The 22,515-nt window shown below is 44.7% G+C and overlaps 1 protein-coding gene across 1 annotated transcript; it reads left to right on the top strand.

The window, feature by feature from the left end:
• Positions 1-1,746: 1,746 nt before the first annotated feature.
• POLR1F (RNA polymerase I subunit F) lies at positions 1,747-22,305 on the top strand. Its single transcript, XM_021000107.2, has 5 exons — positions 1,747-2,016; positions 2,203-2,344; positions 4,650-4,858; positions 6,194-6,604; positions 7,505-22,305. Exons 1-5 carry the CDS (start codon positions 1,808-1,810, stop codon positions 7,524-7,526), a joined length of 993 nt encoding a protein of 330 aa, XP_020855766.2. The 5' UTR covers positions 1,747-1,807; the 3' UTR covers positions 7,527-22,305.
• Positions 22,306-22,515: the final 210 nt, after the last annotated feature.

The following is a 22,515-nucleotide window of genomic DNA, read 5'->3' as shown; positions in this document are numbered from 1 at the left end:
CCCTCCTACAGAAGAGTTCATAGATGCAGAGCTGGGAGGGCTCTCAGTGATCATTCATTCCTAGCTTCGTTGTGTAGGTAAAGAGGAGGCTGAGGCCCAGAGACAGCAAGTGACCTCCCAGAGTCACACAGTATGAGAGGTGGCCGGGACCTTCTCAACTGTCCACAGGGCATACAGGCACTGCTCCCAGACGGTCAGTGAGGTGCAGCCCCTGCTTTTTCAAGCTCCTTTCCTCATTTCTCCCATCCTGACATCCAGCCTCAAGCTGAGTCTTCACCTTCCAGCACCGCTCCCAGCTCTGCCCTCCGGGGCCAAGCAGAACCGTATGTCTTCTTCTCTAGAAACCTTTCCTCTCTTCGAATGCTTGAAGGGAACTATCCTGCAGGTCCGACTCCTCTCTTCTCGAGGCTAAACCTCAGTTTTTCCTACAACGGACCTTCCTCAAGGCCTTCCACAGTTCTGGTCGCCCTCCTCCGGGGGCTCACCAGCTTATCGATGTTCTTCCTTCACTGCGGCACCAAGGGGTGAGTCTGGGCTCTACTCGTGCTATGTGTGGGGTGCAGGGCAGCAGGCTGCTCATCTCCTTTTTCCTGGAAGCTCTGCCCATCTTCATGCAGCCCAAGATGGTGCGGGGAGGGAAGGGAAGAGGCAGGATTCCAATCCATCTCTTCTGACTGCAAACCCAGCCCCCCTGCTTCATGTCTCCCAGTGCACCTCATTCCCGGTCCATCTGATATCCTTGGTTCTTCATCCAGTACTGACCCACGTCCTCTGTGGGGCACAGATGGCCTTGACAGGCTGTGCATTCATTCCACTCCCCGGGCACAAGTTATCCCCAAGTTATCCCCGACACTTTTTTTTTCCTTACCCTTGGAGTCACCAAAATCCCAGGACCCCAAGACTATGGGATCTTAAATACAGTTAGAAAGGATCTGCAGAAAACCACTTAATCCAGCTCGCTCATTATGGAGGGGGAATCATGATTCTTCTGAGATTACGATGTGCTTACAGGATACGTACATGCTGTTATAAAACAGATGTATCCAATATTAAAAATGTTTATATATTTTCTTGCACATTGATAAAACGTAAATGCGATACAAATGCGATTAGAGATGTGTATATATTAAATACACTATATCATATGTGTGTATGTCTGTATGTGTATCTAGCACACTGCTACGGGGCTCAGTGCAGAGCTCGGCCCGGAGTCAGGAAGCTTCGTATTCCCTGGTTCACATGGAGCCTGAGACCTTAACCAGCTGTGAGACGCTGGGCAGGTCACTTCACCCCGTCGGCCTCAGTTTCCTCATCTGTAAAATGAGTTGGAGAAGGAAACGGCAAGTCTTTCCAGCGGCTCCGCCAAGAAAAAGTCGGACGAGCCTGAAACAAGGAACGCGTTTAGGAGCCCGCAGGGACGACTGGGGCCCCGGTGCCCAGCCACGTGCCCGGGACAGCCCTAAGAACAGCCTGCAGCCAGCCGCCCCGCCCCACTTCTCCCAGGCCTCCCAGCGCGCGTACGTGACACCAGGAGGGGGAGGAAAGGGGAGAGAGGAGGAGGAGAGCCGTCGGGCACGCCTCCTCGCGCATGCTCGTGTTCGTCCTTGCCTCCGCGGTGCATGGGCGACCCCTGGCGGCCGGACGCCGCCCCGCCGCCGCGTTTCTCCAGAGCCTCGTGACACGGCGGCAAGGGGCGGGTCTCGGCGGCTCACGCCGGCGTTGCGCGCGGGCGCGGCGCCGGTTGTCGACGTCACTGGCCCGCGCCGGACCTGGAGGAGGAGGAAACGGGTAGAGGGTCGGCGGGCGCATGGCGGCAGTGGGCTCCGCGGCCTCGGGCCCCGGCTCGGGCCTGCAGCTGCCCACCTTCGCGACCGCCCGAGCGCTCGTGAAGCCCGGCTCGTGCCTGCGCGTGGGTCCGCACCGTCGTCACGTGGCGCTGGCCCCGCGCTTCCTGGGCCGCAAGCGGAGCGGCCTCCGCGAGCAGCTGGACGGGGAGCTGCTGCGCTACTCGGAGAGGTGGGGCCGCCGATGCCGGCGGGGCGGGGAGGCGTCCGGGCTGGCCTCCCTGAGTGCCCCGGGAGGGCCCAGTCTGGGCGAGGGTCTGGACGGGGGGGAGAGGAAGGGAAAGGGAGACGGGGGCCCTGCGGGGGGGGGCGGTGAGGCCCCCACGGGCCTGGCGGCTGACTCTCTCCCTCCCCCCAGCCTGCGCGGCGTGCCAGTGGCCTACGACAACCTCAAGATCGTGGGCGAGCTGGGCGACATCTACGACGACCAGGGCCACGTGCACCTCGACATCGAGGCCGACTTCGTCCTGTTCTGCCCCGAGAAGGGCCAGAAGCTCGTGGTAAGTGCGAGGCCGGGGGACCCCGTGTGGCCTGGCGTGTCTGCCGCCCACCGCAGCGCCCGCTCGGGCCTGGGGGCAGGTTTCCGCTCGGGGGGGGGGGGGCGGGGGCTTTGAGCGCTGTTGCCGGGGAGAGTGGTCACGGGGGGGGAGGGGGCAGCGGTTTTCCTAGGCTCGGTGACTTAGGGCAGGAAGGCACTGAGCATCCTCAGCACCCCCGCCCCTCCCCACTTTACAGATGGGGAAACTGAGGGTCGCACCATGACAGCGGGGGTCCGGCACGTGTGCTCGGAGGGTGGGCGGGGCAGAAAGGTGCCTGTGAGGAGGTTGCTTTCCCTTCTGCCCCCATTTCCAGACTGGGACCCAGCTCCTCCGTAGGAACCCTTAGCTCTGAGTCACGGAGGGGTCGCTCACCTTGACCTAATCACTGCTATTCTCAGTGCTGAGAACCCCTGCTGGCGCTCTGCTCTCCGGGTGTCTCATAGTCCTGGGGCAGGGGGCCGGTCAGTGGGTAGAGGGCTGGTCAGTGGACAGGCAGGCTGCTTGGCTGTCCCAGAACTGAGCTCCTCTTCTTAGACTTGCGCCCACTTTATCAACAAACATTTGGTAAACGCCTGCTATGTGTCAGCTGTTGCACAGAGTGCTGACTAAAAGACCCCAAAGAAGCTGGCCCCAGGTGAACGGAGACACCCCATTCCCGAGGGCGGGCTGGCTGGCTGGTGAGGCTGAAGAACAGTGGGAAGATCAGGAAAGATCACGGCAGAGGTCACACTGGAGGAGGTGGAATGATGTGAGGGAGGCCCAGGCACAAGGCTGGTTTGGACCAGAGCTCAAGGAGCCTCTGAAGGGGGGCTGGAGCCAGATGGTAAGGCCCTAAACCCCAGAGGTAACAGGGAGAATGGGGCCATTTGAGACACGGCTGCCACAGAGCTGACCTAGAAACCCTGTCCCAACATTGCCTGTGTCCAGTTGTTTTTTTTATTCCTTTGGTTTGATGTATTTCAGGGCATGCTCACCTGGTTCAGGCTGTACATATTTGGCACCTGGGTTAGCGAGTCATTGGGGAGTGGGCCATTCGCCCGTTGGGGGACACGCAGCCTCATATTCCTGGGGCCCCTTCCCCCAGAGTCTTCCTTACTCCCATTTCGAGGTGATGGCCAGGCCTGGCTCCTCTCCTCAACCACATCTCTGGCATCTCTTGGCTTCTTTCTGTTCTGGCTGACATCCAGAGGCGGGTGTTGGCAGGGCCAGGGTTTAGGGGCTAGTCTCCCCACTGGGGTTTGTTTCTTCTCTCTGGTCAGTGTTTATGCCTGTTTGGAGTATGGAGGCCCAGTTTTGTCAGTCTCCTGGCCTCACGTCTGTGGTGATTCCCCATCCCTTATTGCTGGCCAAGAACGTTCCACCCTTAATAGTGACAAGAATAATTGGTGCACATACAGAGCCAGAGCCTCCTGCCGGGAGGGGCTCCCAACTGTTCTGCCCATCTTACAAGCCCCTTTGCCTCCAAGGCCTCACAGTTGGATGTCACCCATCTCACACCTACCCATCACCAGCTGACCTGACGCTGCTCTGCCCCCCCATGCCCTGTGTTTGTTCTTCTGTAGTGTCACCCATACCTAAGAATCTCTAACTCTTCTGCCTCCACTTTTCTCCACTACCCCCAACTCCTCTGGGAGGAGGGGCTTTTTAGGAAGGGTCTTTGTGATGCTTTACAATGAAAGAACATGCTTCAATATTATTTTAAAGCTGGAGAATGGGTTTAGCTTTGTAGACAGCTGGCTAAAATGAACATATTCAAGATGTAAATGCAGGATGTTTTACATATAATGGACATGAAGTCTTCAAACAGTCACTATTCTTTGTGTCCTGCCAAACTGATTCATTAAAAGAAGGCTTTGTAAACTTTCAAATTAGTTTTGTTTATGGAAATTCAGCACTGATCTTTGTTATGGAAAACATATGTTTCCTGCCCTGCATAAGCTTCTGTCTGGAGCTGGCCACATCCCTGAATTTTTTCTGGCTGGTTTCATTGGGGGAGGCAGTAGTCTGGTCTCTAAGGGAATGACCTTCCTTTCTTGAGCATCTAGGAATAGTTGTAGAGGTCGGTTTTTGTTGCTGGGAGGAAATCTCCCACTTAAATAAAATTTTTATTTATCAAGACCACCCTGCACTGGCTGACTGGGGGTAAGCTTTAGTCCAGGTATGTTTTCTCCCTCTTCAGGTGGATGTGCAGCTTCCTGTGCAGCTCAGCATGGTTCACCTTGTGCACCAAGGCCTCTCTCACAGCCTCATGCTCTTCTCCCCGCAGGGTGTAGTCAATAAGGTGGCCCCCAGCCACCTGGGCTGCTTGGTGCATGGGTGTTTCAATGCCTCCATCCCCAAGCCGGAGCACATGCCCATGGAGCAGTGGCAGAGCCTGCATTTCCATTTGGGAGATGAGCTGGAGTTTGAAGTGTCCCGCCTGGACTCCGATGCTGCAGGCGTCTTCTGCATTCGAGGAAAGCTCCTTGTTAGCAGGTGGGTTCCTCTGCATGCGGTATGCCAGTCACATGTGCAGTTTGGGATATGTAGAGTGGATTGTTGCAGAGGGGATCCTGGAGGGCAAGGGAGGCTGGAGGCTCATGCCATGAAGGGCCAAGGTTGTCACATGGGATCAATTTTCATTTTTCCTTTTCTTAGCTGCTTTTTCTTTTTGACTTGAAAAAAAATATGTTTTTTAAACTCTTTGTTGGCGTAATGTAATTTAATTTTTAATAATCCTAAGGTTATGACCAGAGAGGCTTTAGACCTGTCTCTAAAGCAGTTAAGGAAACTATAGCCCATCCAGGTGGGAAAGAGCCAGGATTTGACCCCCTGACCTCTTGACTCCAGATCTAACACTTGTCTGTACATGGACACGAGATTGCTGTTCCCAAGATTTTCTTATTCTAGTGGTTAGAAAATGTATTTTAGCTTTGAACTTATATAGGGGAAAATTCTTGAAAGAGTTTGTGAAGTTTACACTGTGGGGCCTGTTCCCATTATAATGGCCTGGTCAGCTCAGTGTGAGCAGTGTTGCTGGGGCTTATGGAGTCTTTCCTGGGGTGGCATATAAGAGAACCCTCAGGTTACTGCTCTACGTGGCCTTCAGAGATGGGATTGTCCAAAGCCATCATTTAGAGTGAGGAAACCAAGGCCTTTTTTCATTTTGTCTTGGATCTACCCAGGATGCTCATTACTGGCGCAGGACCCTTCACGTAGTACATGGTTCATAAATGTTCCTTGTTGTGGAGACCCCCAAGATTAAGAGACAGATCTAAAGCCTCTCTGGTCATGATTGTCAGAGTGAGTTTGAATTTTCCTCTGACTGAAAGCCAAGACCTCCCTGCCACACGCCTACCCATCCTGATTTTTGTCGTCTCTAAGAGAGACTCCTTTCTTGGGGAAAGTGATGGCTGTGAATTGGAAGGGAGGGAAAGAAGGGGAGTTGGGCCTACTGGACATGTGGATGGTTGGGTCAGGACCAGTCCTGTGTCCTTCCCTTTGTCTATGCCACCTGGGTAGGCTACCTCCCCAGTGATAATAATAACTTTCAACCATTGTGTTATCCAGGGCACTTCAAGGTGGCTGGTGACTGGGGGGATGGAAGGCATTGGAGGGCTGTCAGCTGATTGGTGGTGGGTGTGTCTGCCGCATTAAAGTAGCTGGAGTAGAGGTGAACTAGAAGAGCCCAGTATTGGCTCTGGGTGAGGCCCTGGGTAGGTGCCGCACTCTGTGCCTCAGCTCTTATCTGGGCCCAACACTCCCCCCCCAAGTGCATCTCTCCCCAGGGCATCCCTGCATTCTTATTAACTTCTGTCCTGTTCTCCACAGCTTGCCGCCTGCACTTCCCAAAGGGTCTGGGGACATTGGTAATGAGGCCGAGCCTGGAGCAGGGGGAGAGAAGCCAAAGAAGAAGAGCAGAAAGAGCCTGAAGCAGCCCCATGAGGACTGTGGTCCCACACCGGCTGCTGTGCCTTCAGATGTGGCTGGGGCAGCGGAGACCAGCCCCCAGGCCCTCGAGACTGAGAATGGACTGCCTGAGGAGCAGGAGCCCCAGAGGAAGAAGCAGCACCACCGAGAAAAGCTGGAGCAAGACCCTCTGTGGCACGCCAGTGACTCGAGCGGTTACCAGAGTGACCACCAGAAGAAGAAAAGAAAGAGAAAAAGGCACAGTGACGAGCCTGAGGGTCCTGAGGCCCCTGAAGAGCCAAGACCAAAAAAGAAAAAGAAAAAGGAAAAGGAGTGAGTCTTCTCCAGGCAGAGGGGAGGCCAGAGGGGCCTGTCCAGTCCAGTGGGCCAAAAGAACGGCCTGAGCTCGCTCCCACCAGTCTGGAGAGAGAAAGAAATGGTTGCACGTGAACATTTTAATATTCCAGAGAGAAAAAATGACTCCCAGAATCCAGGGTCAAGTTCCAGTCTCTTTGGCCAAACACGTGGGTGCTGAGTGTCACGTCTGGGCTGTTCCTGAGCCCGGGGGTCTCTGCGGCAAGGAGGATCGAAACCCACTTTGGGAGTTGTCAGTGTCCAAGGGAGAGCCACAGTTAGGGGAGGCTGACTTTCCTCCTTCCCATTGATCAGCATGGCAGGGAACAGAAAGTATGGCCCTGTCTTCTTGAGGGCTTACGTGGTGGTAGGCCGGCCAAAGAGCAGGCATCCCTCCTTGTAATCTTGAGGGAATTTAACTTTACTGCCATGATTGCCCTCATTTGGGGGCAAATAATAATAATGACAATGGCTCCCCTTTTTATAGTGCTTGTCACGATGTGCCAGGCACGGTGCAAAGTATTCTTACAACTATCGTTTGACCTGGTGCCAAGTGTGTTAGTTATCTCCTGTGACCCTCACAACAACCCTGAGAGGGAAGGAGAAAACTGAGGCTCAAAGAAGCCAAGGTTCTTTTTCAGGGTCACCCAGCTAGTCAGTGTCTGAGGCTGGATTTGAACTCGGGGCTTGACTCCAGGCCCAGCACTCTAACCACTGTGCCTCCTAACTGCCCTAGCTATAGTCTTCAAGGTAGGCCTTGCATTAAGAAAACTTGATAGGCAGAAAGAGTAGGGTAAAACTAGATTTCCTAAAGTATTCTTCACTTTATGGAAAGATTGATCATAGGATTGTTTTTCATCTTGTCTTATTTTCAAACAGGTTTTCATTTAAAGAAGTTTAATTTGTGTGCAGCTTTTCTGGAGTGGGGTGGAATTTCTTGTGAAAGTTAAGGTATGTGTATATTCTAATTTTTAAAAAGTGCTTTGTTTGGGGGTACATATAAATATGCGTGTATAGCTTTATAAATCTCAATATTACCAAAGTGCCTTTGAAATTGTATGTATAATAAAAAGATATTCTTTGATTTATTTAATTTAGCTTTTTTTTAACACTAAAATTTAATTGTGAGTTTAAATATGTTTTAAACTCTGTTACTACACAGACAGTATCACTAAATAAAGGTTAGGGTGCAATTTGGTATAAGTTTGATAGTGGAATTTTATTTAGCTTTTATATTACATGATTTTAAAAAAAAAGATTATCACTCTTGAGTGTTCATGTGAGAAATGAATTCATTATCTTTGTCCTCAGCTCCACGTTCACAAAGGCTGATCAGTCATTGGTGACTGACAGCTCATCTTCATCTGCCCCTTTGTGCCTAGGTCCTTTTGGTTTGGGTTTTGAGAGGAAAGAAGGATTTCAGAATGACCAGTAAGGAGCCCGCATAGCCATAGGTGTCGTCAAGACCTTGGCCGCTCTGCCGTGCTCATTGTGACCAGGCCCAGCATTTTCACTGGGGTATCCAGACATCCAGCTGCAGATAACATTGGCCGTTTCTTTTTATGGAGATGACACCACAGCTGGGATGATGAGAGTCTCTCAAGTGAAATCCTTTTAAATTATAAAATGGATTTCTGTATTTCCTCGCTAGGTTGTGGATGCCCTCGATTTGAGGACTTGGCTTGGACTAGCACTTTGCACTTTCAGTAGCTTTGTGGCCTTAAATTTCTGGTTTCCCTGCTGAGCTCCTTGACTCATTTGTAAGTGAAGGTATGGAATAGATGACCTCTAAGGCCCCTTTCAGCTCTAAAGCTATGGCCCTAAAGTATTTACAGGTCATCTGGGCAGTAATTTTTCCAGTATATATACTAAGCTGGTTTGGGCTAGTCCCAAGAATAGTTGGACAAGCAGCAGGTTCATAATAAACATTTTTTATTTGGCACCAAAGCAGTATAACTGGAAATGTAGACCCCAAAGAGGTCAGCACATGGGAGCAGTCAGCTGATTGAAATCCTAGGTCAGAAAGATGGGTGGCCGGGGGCAGCATTCATTGTCAAAACCCATGCTGGTTTTAAGTATGGGTGAAGATTAATGGGTGTGTCATTAAGATTAATTTGCGGACCACTCTATGACAAACTAAGCTCTAGGGAAATGAAAATCTTGAAAGGAGGGAAAAGTCAATCATGTCTCACTAAATCTGCTGTAGCTGTTAGTTGTAAACGTAGTTCCTACTGCCTTTTGACTTTAGTGAGGAATATGTCAAATTAACAGTATTTTTTCTTGATTTTTACTAAACCTGATGGTTGTGGTTGAACTCATTATAGCCTAATCATGAAACAAGCCGAATAGTTACTGGATATGATTCTCTTCAGGCATTTTTGACCTTGGGCAAATATAGCTATGTAACTGTAGTAAGAGGGTTTCTGTATTTATAAAGTGGTGATTGTGACAAATTAATTGTGAGTAATAGTAGTATTCATGGAAAACTACTTTGGAATAGCAAATGAAAGAAGCACATTACTATAGATCATGTTTTTCTTATTTCTAGAATATTTCAGCTGGGGCTTCTGCCAACTTCACTGGTTTAGAATAAACAAATTACAACTGTGACCAAAATGAACAATATACTCTATAGAACTTATGACAGGAGGTTTGTTTGTGCTCCACAATCACCCTGAAGTAAGACACATGTGGAAATAGCGGGTTCTGGCCTCCCTGCAAGTCTGGGCGATATTGCCTTTAGCCCCAGATCAGGGTCTTTTTTGTATGTTGTGTCCGCATCAGGAAGACTGTTGGCGGGACAGGCAATAGCGGGAAGGACCCACACACTCAAGAATGACCAAGGAGACCCGACTGACCAGTAGTGAACTCATGTGTCTCTACACAAATAGATGAACTATGAGTAATGAGAGCAGCTAGAAATGGAAACATCCAGATTTTCATTGTGATGGCATTGACGGGGGTTCCAGGGATGCAGGTACTAGTCAGTCCATGCTTGCTCATCTTGGACGATTCCATCCATATTTGTTCACGGTTAGGCCTGTCTTGTTCTGGGGTACGTCTCCAAATAGGCGAGTTCAGAGGACCTTGCTGTTCTTAGGGAATTAACGTTGGACAGTGTGCCGCAACTGCTCTTTGAGTGTGACAAGCCCTTTTGGCAAGTATTCGTCTCTATTTTTAATGCCTCACCTGATGGCTATAAGCTAAGGTTCTCTCTCTGTCTCTTTCAAGGAATCTTGAATATGTTAGACATATTGAAAATAAAAAAACCTCTCAAGAAAAATAAAGTTTAAAAAAGCATGCTTCAGTCTTCATTCAGACACCATCAGTTCTTTCTCTGGGGATGGATAGCATTTTTCATCATAATTCCTTCAGAGTTGTCTTGAATCGTTGTATTGCTGGCAATAGCTAAGTCATTCACAGCTGATCATCTTACAGTATTGGTGTTACTTTGTACGCAGTACATTTCGCTTTGCATCAGCTCGCGTAAGTCTTTCCAGGTTTTTCTGACAGCATCCTGCTCATCATTTCTTATAGCACAATAGTATTCCATCATAATCACATACCACAATTTGTTCAGCCGTTTGCCACCAGAAAAGAACTGCTATAAATATTTTTTATATATATAGGGTCCTTTTTGTTTTTTTATCTCTTTTGGGATACAGACCTAGTAGTGGTATTACTAGGTCACAGGTTTGCATGGTTTTATAGCCTTTTGGTCATAATTCCAAATTGCTTTACAGAATGGTTGAATCAGTTCACAACTCCAACAATGCATTAATGTCTCATTTTTTTCCCATATCCTCTCCAGTCTTTGTCATTTTCCTTGTCTGTCTTAGGAGCCAGTGTAACAGCTATGAGGTAGTACCTCAAAATTGTTTTAATTTACATTTTTCCAACAGTAGTGAGTCAGCATTTTTTTTTATTTTGGCTAGGCAGTGGGGTTAAGTGACTTGCCCAGGGCCACACAGCTAGTAAGTGTTATGTGTCTGAGGCCAGATTTGAACTCAGGTCCTCCTGAATCCAGGGCTGGTGCTTTATCTGCTGTGCCACCTAGTTGCCCTCAGAGCATTTGTTTATATGCCTATAGATAGCTTTGGTTACTTCATCTGAAAACTTCATATCTTTTGATCACTTATCAATTGGGGAATGTCTCTTACTTTTACAAATTTGACTCAGTACTCTATATTTGAGAAAGATCTTTATCAGAGAAACTGCTTCAAAATTTTTTGCAGTTACTATTGCTATTTCCGTCCATCCTATTCCCTGCCACTTTTTCATATATATATATATATATATATATATATATAATTTTATTAATTTATTTTGATTTATCAGCAATCACTTCCATATGCTTTTGAATTTAAAATTTTTCTTGCCCTTCCTACCCACCACCCTCCCCAAGACAGTGCACAGTCTGATATAGGCTATACGTTTACATTCCTATTAAACATATTTTCACATTAGTGAAGTTGTAAGTAAAAATTAAAACCAATAGGAGGAACAGAAACAAAATTTAACAGAACAGAAAAAGATAGCTGTTCAACTTTCACAGTTAATGATTACTATCTTGTCTTTTTCTTCATTCTTTTTTCCCCCTGTTTATGCTCTTTCTCCTCTCTCCCTTCTCCCCCTCACCAGTACTTTGCTTTTGACCACTGCCTCCCTCAGTCTCTCCTCCCTTCTGTTATTCCCCTTCCCGCCACTGCTTCTTCCCTCCCTTCCATTCCCACTCCCTTTTCTTTAGCCTTTTCCCTCCTACTGCCTGTAGGGCAAGTTAGATTTCTCTACCTAACTGATTATGTTATTCCCTTCTGGAGCCAAATCTGATGAGAGCAAGGTTCAAACAGTGCTCAACCCCTCCCTTTTTTCCCTCTGCTGTAATAGGATTTTCTGTCTTTTCCTGTAATCTACACTTTTCTGCCTCCTCCTTTCTCAGTACATTTTCTAAGATCAGACCAATCCACCCACTTGGATCCATCCAACCCACTTGATTAGATTTTTTCTTTAATCATTACATCAAAGTCAACCAATATCCACCCGCTTTATGTATGCTTCTTTAACATGGTGTAGTAACAGTACAGTTCTCAAGAGTTGCAAGGTCATCTTCCTTTGTACGGATGTAAACAGTCAACCCTTATTAACAACATTTTGTATCTTTCTGTCCCATTTACCTTCTTATGTCTTTCTTGAATCTTGTATTTGAAGATCAAATTTTTTGTTGAGCTCTGTCTTTTTATCAGGAAGGCTTGGAAGTCCCATATTTCGTTGAATATCTGTCTCTTCCCTTGAAAAATCATGCTTAGTTTTGCAGGATAGTTGATCCTTGCCTGCATTCCAAGCTCCTTTGCCTTATGGAATAACATGTTCCACACCCTGTGGTCTTTTAATGTAGCAGCTGCAAGGTCCTGTGTAATCCTGACTGTGGTTCCATGATATTTAAATTGTTTCTTTCTGGCTGCTTGCAGCACCTTCTCTTTCATCTGATAATTTTGGAATTTTGCTATTATATTCTTTGGCATCACTTTGGGATCTCTTTCAGGTGGTGAATGGTGTATTCTTTCTGTGGTTATTTTACCTTCTGGTTCTAGGACTTCTGGGCAGTTTTCCTTTATGATTTCCTGAAAGATACTGTCCAGGCTTTTTTTTTTCATCATGATTTTCAGGTAGTCCAATGATTTTTAAATTGTCTCTCCTGGATTGATTTTCCAGGTCAGTTGTTTTACCGATGAGGCATTTTATGTTTTCATCCATTTTTTCATTTTTTTGTTTCTGTCTGATTCTTGCTCTCTCAAAGAGTCATTAGTTTCCATTTGTCCAATTCTAGTTTTTAACAGATTGTTTTCTTCTGTTAGTTTTTGTACTTCTTTCTTCAGTTGGCCAATTGTATTTTTAAGGGATTTGTTTTCTTCAGTATACTTTTTGTCCAATTGTATTTTTGAAGGACTCTTCTATCTCTCTCATTAGACTTTCAAAATCCTTCTTGAGCTCTTCTGAAAGGGCTTTTTGGGCTTCAGACCAGTTCATATTCTCTTTTGTTGTTGCAGCTGTGGATTTGTTGACAATGTTGTCCTCTTCAGAATTTCTGTCTTGATCTCCACTCTTCTCTAATATGAATCTCTGGTACGTTTCTTTTTACTTGAGGTTTCTTTATTCCCTGGCCTTTAAAGAGATTGAGCTCTCCTGCTAGGGAACAGAGGGCACTGACCCAAGCTTCTTGTGTTGGGAGCCTAGGTCTTGGTTACTGGCTTTGTGTGCTGGGGCCTCTTATGTTGGCAATTGGAGGCTGTAGAGTTCTGGCAGCTTACCTCGTGTTGAGCTGGAATCAGCGAGGCTGGAACTTTCAGGGAATTTTAGGTTGTCTGCTTTTCCTTTCCTTTAGCTTTCTTCAGCTCCCTTTAGATAGGTGCTGCAGGGTGTTTATCTGCCTAGGGCCCCTTGCAATGCTTTCCTCGTTTCTGCTAATGCACTGGTAGAGAGTGCCGAGGCAGCTGGTGGTTTTCTGAGCTGGTTTCCACGGATTCCCCCTTCCCCCCCCCAACTGAGGCACTTGGAGGCGTTGGTGTTTGCCTGCTCTACTACCTGGCTTCAGAATCTCTTCCTGGTTAACAGTTGGAGGCTGTAGGGTTCTGACAGCTTACCTGGTGTTGGGCTGGAATCAGCAAGGCTGGGACTTTAAGAAGACTCTAGGTTGCTTTCTTCAGCTCTTATCAGGTGAATGCTGCAGGCTGCTTATCTGCCTGGGGCACTTTGTAGTGCTGCTTCCCTTATTTTTGCTGAGGCACTGGGAGACCGATTTGCTGGGCTGCTGCACTGCTGTTCCTGTCTTCTGGTTCAGCTGTTGTAGGGTTTGTTTGGTTTTTTTCGTAGGGTGATATTTTCTGGGTTTTCAGAGGTTGATAGGGGAAGGTGAGAGACTACCTTTTTACTCCACCATCCTGGCTCCTCCCCACCACTTTTTATTCTATTTTCTCTTTCCTTTCACCTTGTCCCTCAAAAGTGTTTTGCTTCTGACTAACCCTTCCCCCAATCTGCCCTCTCTTCTACCACCCCTCTTCTTCTCCTACTTTCCTGTAGGTTTAGATAGATTTCTGTCAGTTGAGTGTGTATGTTATTCCCTCTTTGAGCTGATTCTGATGAAAGTAAGGTTCACTCTCTCCCTTTCACCTCCCCACTCTTCCTTCTCCACTGTAAAAGCTTTTTCTTGCCTCATTTATGTGATAATTTATCTTGTTCTGTCTCTGCCTTTCGTTTTTTTCAAGTACGTTTATCTCTCACCCCTTAATTTTATTTTTTTTAGATACTCTTTCATATTCAACTCATACCTGTGTTCTCTGTCCATATATTCTCCTTCTAACTGCCTTAATGAGAAAGTTCTTAGGAGTCAGAAATAATCATCTTCCCATGTAGGAATGTAAACAATTTAACCTTAATAAGTCTCTTAAGACTTCCCTTTCCTGTTTACCTTTTTTATGCTTCTCTTGAGTCTTATATTTAAAGTCAGATTTTCTATATCGCTCTGATCTTTTCATCAAAGATGCTTGAAAGACCTCTATTTCATTGACTATCCATCGCCCCCCAAGGGTTATACTCAGTTTTGCTGGGTAGATGATTCTTGCTTGTAACCTTAGTTCCTTTGCCCTCTGGAATATCATATTCCAAACCCTCTGATCCTTTAATGTAAAAGCTGCCAAATCCTGTGTTATCCAGCCTGTGGCTCCACAATACTTGGGGCTGCTTACATTATTTTCTCCTTGACCTGGGAGCTCTGCAATTTGGCTATAATGTTCCTGGAAGTTTCATTTTGAGATCTCTTTCAGGAGGTGGTTGGTGGATTCTTTCACTTTCTATTTTAGTCTTTGGTTCTAGAATATCAGGGCAGTTTTCCTTGATAATTTCTTGAAATTTGAAGTCTATCCTTTTTTTTTGATCATGGCTTTCAGGTAGTCCAATAATTTTTAAATTATTTCTCCTGCATCTGTTTTCTAGGTCAGTTGTTTTTCTAATGAGACATTTCACATTGTCGTCTATTTTTTCATTCTTTTTTTTATTGTTTCTTAATTTCTCATAAAGTCATTATCTTCCATTTGCTACATTCTAATTCTTAAGGAATTATTTTCTTTGGTGAGCTTTTGGACCTCACTTTCCATTTGGCCAATTCTGCTTTTTAAGGCATTCTTCTTCTCGTTGGCTTTTTGTACCTCTTCTACCATTTGACCTAATCTGTTTTTTAAGTTATTTTCTTCAGTATTGTGTGTGTGTGTGTGTGTCTGTGTCTTGTGTGTACGTGTCTCCTTTACCAAGCTGTTGATTTGTTTTTCATGATTTTCTTGCATCACTCTCATTTCTCTTTCCAATTTTTCCTCTACTTCTCTTGTTTTTCATAATCCTTTTTTGAGCTCTTCCATGGCTTCAGACCAAATCATATTTTTCTTGGAGGCTTTGGATGGAGGAGCTTTGACCTTGTTCTGATAAGTATATGTTTTGATCTTGTCACCATATTAGCTTTCTGGTTTTTTTTTCTGTTTGTTCATTTTTCCAATCTTTTTTTTTTTACTTTTAACTCTTGTTAAAGTAGGGCTCTGCCTCCAGGTTAAAGGGTGCACTGTCCCAAGCTTCAAGGGTTTTGTGTAACTGTTTTCAGAGATACTTCTAGGGACCCCTAAGTGTTCGGTCCTTCCCAGGTGGTGTGCTCTAAAGAGAGGTGTGTTTACTACTCTTCTGGTCTAGGGGTGACCACAAGCACTCTTTTCTGCCCTGGAACTATAATAAGGCTCCCTGCTCACTGCAGCCCCAAGCTCTGCTATGCCAGTGCTCCTCCTTGCCAGACTGCAGCCTGGATCCAGGTATGGGCAAAGTGAGAGTCTTGCCTCAGTGCTAGCAAGAAGACCCCTGTAGTCTCCTTCTGACCAATGGTTGGACCCCCTTACTGTCTGTGGGCTGACAACGCTGGAAGCAGCCACTCCTGCTGCTAATGCAGTGGCTCCCAAGGCTGCTCTTGGTGTGCTGGGTCTGTTCTGGTTGGCCTCTGCGGGACTGTGTTCCACTCTCACCCGGGTGTGACAAGACCTTTCCTGCCTACCTAAGTTGTCTTCTGCTGGAAGCTTCTTTCACCCTGGCCTTTTTGTGTGGGTTTTGCTGCTCCAGGAGCTGTTTTATGGCATTATTTAAAGGTATTTGGAGGGGTTTTGGGAAGAGCTCAGGTGAGTTGCTGCCTTTTCTCTACCATCTTGTCTCCACCCACCTTTTTAAAAAAAATAAAATCTGAGATTCCCCTTCATCCCTGGGACTTTGTTTTTTGTGTTTCCTATACCTTGTCCCCATTAGACAATTTTGTTCAGCTGCTTCCAGTCAAAAAATCGTTCTTGACAGACAGCAGAAGCAAAATCAGATTTGAGGAGTTTATCTCTTTTATGCAGTGATCCAGAGGGAAGAGAAATTTTTTTATCTCTATCAAGTGGATAATTAGAATTATACAATGATATGTAGAATTATGTAATTATCGAATAATTATGAAAATAACAAAATCCAGAAAAAAATTATAAAGAAGAGAAATGTTGAAGAACATGGAAAGATTTTATTGCTTCCTTCTTAAAATTGATTTTATTTATGTATGTGTACATGTATGTATAGTTGTATATGTATGTATGTGTGCATATATACATATCCACTGTATACAAACTGAGTAACAAGTGTTCTGTACAGATTCTTATGGTTTTTGTTTGGGGGGTGTGTGTGTGTGTGTGTGTGTGTGTGTGTGTGTGTGTGTGAGATATGTAAATATGACCATATGTTTGTCATATGCGTGTGTTGTGTGACACATTGATGTACAAATCTGTGGCATGTATATATTATGAACACAACTTATGACATGTATACTTATATACACACTTAGGAAATCCTACAGTTTACAGATAACTATTGGTGATTAGGAGCAATTGTGTTGGTTTTTTTGTTTGTTGGTTTTGGTTTTGGTTTTTACGAATTTAAATACACCTTATGGGTGGGGCTGGTTCCTTCTTTGTCCTTGCAGCCCCAGTGCCTAGGACAGTGCCTGGCCCGTGATAGGGCTTCCCGGGTACTTGTTGACTGACAGCATCTAAGGATTGAGAGTTGAAAGAGACTTTCAAGATGAGGCAGGCCAGTTCATTTTATGTTTTATATTTTATTCAGGCCTTTTGTGTTTAGCTCCATAATCCTTCCCCCATGTAGCCTAACAAAGTCGTTAAGCGAGACAAACGGACAGACGTAGAGACCGCGCCTGGCGGCACATCTCCTGCTTCCCGCTGGTAGCTTGCAGCCTCTACCAGTTTCCAAAATGAGGAAAACATTTTAGCAAAGGTCCTTGGGACCTAAGGTAAGACATCGCACATAGAATGAATTCTCAGCTCCTTTTTGGTGTTTTCATTCGCTTTAGTGTAGCCATCATAGGACTCTCGTCTTGGGTTTGTTTTATTCTGATTCAATTCGTAGGCGTCTCCACTGATTCTTGGGGCACAGTGAGGTCCATTACATTGATGTACCGTGATTTGTTCCACTATCCTCTGTTCTATGGGAACCCACTTCCCGTTTTTTTGCTATGAAATTTTAAGAAAATGCCTCTTGTGGATATTTTTGTATGTATTTTACCGTTCCATTTTTGAGCTTTGTAAGTCAGATATCCAGTAAAGTCCCTGAATCAAAGAGTATTCACAGCTCAGTAGAATTTTTTCTTTCTTCACGCAATTCGAAATTGTGCTCCAGAATGGTTAGAGCAGCCCGCAGCTTGATCTGTCGGCAGAGTGCTGATATTTCTGTTTTCCTGAAAGCCTGTCCAGCTGAAATGGCTCCTCAATTGATCATTTTGACAGTTTGCTCTTCAAGTGGAGTGCAGGGGGATGGGGAGGGAGGGGGTGGAGTTGTTGTCATTTGCATCTTCTTCCCAATTCGGAAAATTGTTTTCTTACGGTTGTTGATACTGCGCATGTCTTCTTTGGAAAACTTTGTATGCTTAGTGTGTCAAGGAATGGATCCTCACTTTGTGTATTTGTGTCAACTGTTTCCTGTTTGTCTTTGATACCATGTTTTTCAGAGCTGTTTGATGCAAAGGTGTTTTCCTCACTTGATGGCTCATCATATTCTATTTCTTTTGTTTAAACAAAAGCTTTAAATTAGGCCTCATACAGTTGAAATGGTCTTGTTTTTCTTTTGTGATTTCTTTTATACTTCTTTGATTATGAATATTTCTTCCATAGTCTTTCCATAGTTGTGAAAGAAACTTCCTGCCCTATTCTCTTTTGTTTTCTATGATGTAACCATATTGTGACATGATATTAACTTTTGGGCTAAAATTATTTTCTATCAACCTTTTGATTTTTCCAATTTTTTTTTTATACAGCAACAAATGGTTTTAATGTTATTGTTTTATTTTGTAATTTGATATTTGGTAATACTAATCACCTCTTTTCATACTTTCTCTCCCCATTATTTCCCTTCAAATTCTTGACCTTTTTTAAACTTGCAGACACATTTTGTTATTCCATCCATTTCTACCAAGTAACCTCCTTGTCAGTTTTGATGGGCATAGTATTAAATATGTTAAAATTTAGGAAGTAGACATGTTATTAATCTGTGCAGAACAGTCATGGATATCTTTGCAATTATTTAAGTCTTTTATTTCTGCAAAGACTACTTTGAGGTTTATTTTCACAAGTCCTAAATATGTCTCAATGGACTACTCAGATATTTATATTATAATTTTAAAATAGAGCTTATCTTCTGTTATTATGTAGACATTCTACAGACTGTTTATTTTGGTCCCTCGTAATTTCTGGAGGCTATTAGTTGACTCAGCATTTCTTAAAATGCTCAATATTTTCTTGTAAAGCATCATGTCCTGTGCAGAAAGATGATTTTATCATCTCTTTGCCAGTATCTGTCTCTTTAACTACTCGCTTTTTTCTTCTAGAATGTCTGCTGCTATATGAGATAGTAACAGGGCAAGGGGATCCTTGCTTTGCCGCTGTGCTTATTGGAAAACTTTCCATTGTTTCCCTATGTCACAGAATGCCATTGTGGCTCTTGATTTTAGATGTATACTGTTAGTCACCTTACAAGATGGCCTTTCCTTTGTGGTTTTTAGTTTTATTTTAAACAAATCACTTACATGTTATCAGAAAGTTTATGTATCTGGCCATTTTTTGCTATTTTTATGATTACTCCAGCTAATAGTTTATGTAATGTGACAAAATATCATTCATTATGTTACTGTAGTACATGACCCTATTCAGTGCTATCTGGCTTAGGAGGGAAGGAACTTCTGATAAGACACCTGAAAGAGAGGTCAAATCCTAGCCTCTACTTTTCATTCTCAAATTGCTAAAAAGAAACCAAATATCTCAAAGAAGGAGGGGAGCTAAAAGGAAAGGACAGAAGGTGTCATATGGCAAAAAGATTGAGTGATAACTCATCTGGCAGCGAGCCAAAGAGGAGAGGAGGAATACAAAAGAATTTATCAAGACAGGGCATCACAGATTGACCAGCAGCAAGGCTTTCAAAGAAGGAAAAAATGAATAATATTAAAAGAATGAGATAGATGATGTTTATGAATATATGCTTAGGAGTAAAAAAAATGCAATTTTAAAACACCTCAGTGAATCAGAAAGTAAAGAAATATGATCTGCATGGCACCTAGAGAAATGGGGAGACAACTTTAAGAAACTCCAGAGTAGCTACAAAGGGACATAAAATAATTAAAATTAGAAATAAAATGGAAATTCAGGCCCAAATCAACTTTAGCTCCTCATCGTATAAATGAGAAAACTAGCTTTTGGCCTATGATCCAAATCCAGCATCCTCCATAAGTCTTAAAATAGCAGCCTTACTAAGAGGAGAAATCCACCTGCAATGAAGACAGGACTGTTTGGATTATTGCAGGTGAAAATGCAACCTAATTCTCCATATATCATGTGAGGATTCAGGCAGCAAGCTTACATGCGTTTTTCAAATCACAATAAATTTTAGAGAGGAAACCTTCGGGACCAAATCATACCTGACCAAGCATCTCAACTCTGACACACCCGCAGAAAGCCAGAGCTTCCCCTCACTGGGAGGCTTCTGGCGGAGACTGGGTGCCCACCTGTCAGATCACACTTGGACTCGATGGCCACTGAATTTTCTTCCACTTCTAAATTCTATGAATATGTGATTTTGTGATACCACACAAATTGATGTCCTTCAAGTCTCTGCTTGAAGACCTCCAATGAAGGAGAACCCTCACCCTGCCCAGTCAGCCTGTACATTTTTAGATTGCATCATGCTTAGGAAGCCTTTCCTGACATCAAGACTAAAATGGCTCTTTTCTCCTTCCACGTGTTTTTACTGATTCTTCCTTCTGTGACCAAATGGAACAAACCTAATTCTTTTCCACCTGACAGCCCAACCCATACCTGAAGTCAGGTGTCATGCCTTTTCTCAGTCTTCTCCAGACCAATCCTCATCCCTGCCCCGTTGAGGTTGTTGTCAAGCTCAACGTTAAGAGAAAAAAAGTCAATTTGTTAATAATTGAATGTAAAAGCGCAGAGCTCTTGATGGCTCTTGGGGGTCATCCTAGGCAATTCACAGAATATTCGGTCCTCGTTTTTGTTCCAGAAGAGCTGCCAGTGACCGTCCTAATGAAGACAGAGATTTTCAGAGGTTGGCTTCCTATTTGTCAGCAGTGTTTTCCTCTCCTTTGACATTTGCAGACGTCTTATATTGCTTTGTTTTGCCTTCCATTTCTTGCATGTGAATGTTTTCTTCCCCCTGTTTTGAGCCAGTTACCCTTTCTCCAAATTCTGATGCAGAAATCCCTTCTTGGGTGCAGTCTTTTGACACTTTATACCAAACTCATGTGAATACCTCTGAATCGTGCATTATAAACATAAAGCCTAATTAAGAGTCAATATTAAAATCTACAAACATGCTGTTAGCCTGGATTTCCAGCATGAAAATCAAAGGCAAAGCCTGGGTAGGGATTGGTAATTAGTTCCACATTTGTTGGACATCATTTAAAAATGTGCTGGCACCCCCTGTCTCAAGGATAAACCAGGACAAACTCCCCTTGCCAGTTCTTGTTCAAGGAAATAGCCATAGCAGGTAAAAGATTAGTTAAAAGGGGGTCATAACCTTTGACAGTTTGAAAGTAAATAAAATGAGCTTTAATGTATGAGATGGTGAGCAGCAAAGGAAAGAAATCTAAGCGTCATGTTACTCGAAACACAAAAACACTCCTGCCTCCTTTATTCCGTATCCTGTTTGTTCTGTATCCTGCCATGTTTAATGCCTTTCAGACTAGATTGTCTTGAGCCAGGACCTGGCCGGTAAGTACCCGGGAGCAAGACCGATTCTAAAGAAGCAAGATTCTAGGTTTGTGTGTGTGCTCATGCTTGTGTGAGCCAACCCTACCTGTATACGTTGATGAAAAGGCATGTTCCAGCTAACATACTGTGTCGGGCAGGCATCCATCTCCATTTCAGGTATACCTTCTCTCCCATTCTTGGTGATTTATGGTTTAGGTAGGCTGCTAGAAGGCAAGCTGGAGAGAGTGCTCATCCTTGGAATCAGGAAGACCTGCTTTCGAATCCTGCCTCAGACACTTTGGTGGCTGTGTGACCTTGGGCAATTTATTTAATTTCTATTATCCTCGGTTTCCCCATCTGCAAAATGGGTGTAGTAATAGCACTTATGTCACAGGGTTGTCCTAAGGATCAACAAGATATTGTGGAAAGGGCTTTGTTAGTCTTGAAGAGGTATCCAAGTGTTAGCTTTTATGATTGTTCCCCTCTCTGGGCCTCCATTTTCTTGTTTGACAAACAAGGGTCTTGGGCTCAATGGCATCTGCAGATTCAACTCTAAATTCTGTGCTCCCGTCGTCCTGTGATTTGGTTATTTCTGGGCCCCTTCCAGGTCTAGAATGCTGGCAATCCAGAGGGGAAGCATCATCCGATTGTGTTGAAGTTGCAGGAGATAGCAGTGCTGCTTTCTTGGTAATGGAACATGTGAAGTGCACATCTTCGTCCTATAATAATGTTAGTCGCTGTTATTTTTATTACTGCTCATAGTCAAACAGAGACAGCTGAGTGGCACCATAGTGCATAGAGCACTGGGCCTGGAGTCAGGAAGACTCATCTTCATGAGTTCAAATCCAGCCTCAGATACTTAGACTAGGTGAACCTGGCCAAGTCACTGAACCTTGTTTATCTTAGTTTCCACGTCTGTAAATGAGCTGGAGAAGGCAATGGCAAAACCACTTCAGTGTCTGCCAAGAAAACCCCCAGTGGGGTGATGGGGAGTCAGATGTGATTGGAAAATGACCGGACAACAACAAAGAGGGAACCACCTCATTTTTTTTCCTAAGAACTTTGTTTTCAAAGACGCGTCTTTTCAGTCATCATATCCAGTGGCACTTTTCCCTCCGGCTCACAGCTGAAACCTTCCTGGTCTGTCTCCCTCCATAGACTGTGAGCTCCTGGAGAATACGGGCTGTCTTCTGTACACATCACCAGCGCTCAGTGTTCTGCACATAGTAAGCTCTTTAATAAATGCTTCATTCTGTGGAAAATGAATGAAGAGTTCTGATTTTAAAGATTCTCATGTAGTTGTTTAAGTCTTTCTGTTAGCCCTTTTCCTATCAAAATAAAAACTTTCTTTGGTTTATTTCAGCATGTAGTTTTGTTTGTTTTGTTTTGTTTTTCTCCCAGGAAAATGTTATTTGCTTGAGGGCAGTGACTTTCCTCTCTGTATCCCCAGGACCTGCCTTGGGGCCTGGCAGGTTGTAGGTACTTTGTGGTTGTGCTTCTGAGCTTTGTCATTCGGCCTTCCCGTCTTCCCTGGTCAGAGCCTGTTCTGACAATTCTAATAGTCTGGGATAG

The sequence above is a fragment of the Phascolarctos cinereus genome, unplaced genomic scaffold (assembly GCF_003287225.1).
Source record: "Phascolarctos cinereus isolate Bilbo 61053 unplaced genomic scaffold, phaCin_HiC Scaffold_1;HRSCAF=81, whole genome shotgun sequence".
NCBI lineage: Eukaryota > Metazoa > Chordata > Mammalia > Diprotodontia > Phascolarctidae > Phascolarctos > Phascolarctos cinereus.
Note: the sequence above shows the minus strand (reverse complement) of the source record. Positions and strands in the feature narration are given on the sequence as shown.

Excerpts from the sequence above, each read along its gene's own strand:
- POLR1F (XM_021000107.2), top strand. The coding sequence starts at position 1,808 with ATGGCGGCAGTGGGCTCCGCGGCCTCGGGCCCCGGCTCGGGCCTGCAG. Across the intron at positions 2,017-2,202 it reads CTGCTGCGCTACTCGGAGAG|CCTGCGCGGCGTGCCAGTGG; the intron begins GTGGGGCCGCCG and ends CCCTCCCCCCAG. Across the intron at positions 4,859-6,193 it reads GGAAAGCTCCTTGTTAGCAG|CTTGCCGCCTGCACTTCCCA; the intron begins GTGGGTTCCTCT and ends TGTTCTCCACAG.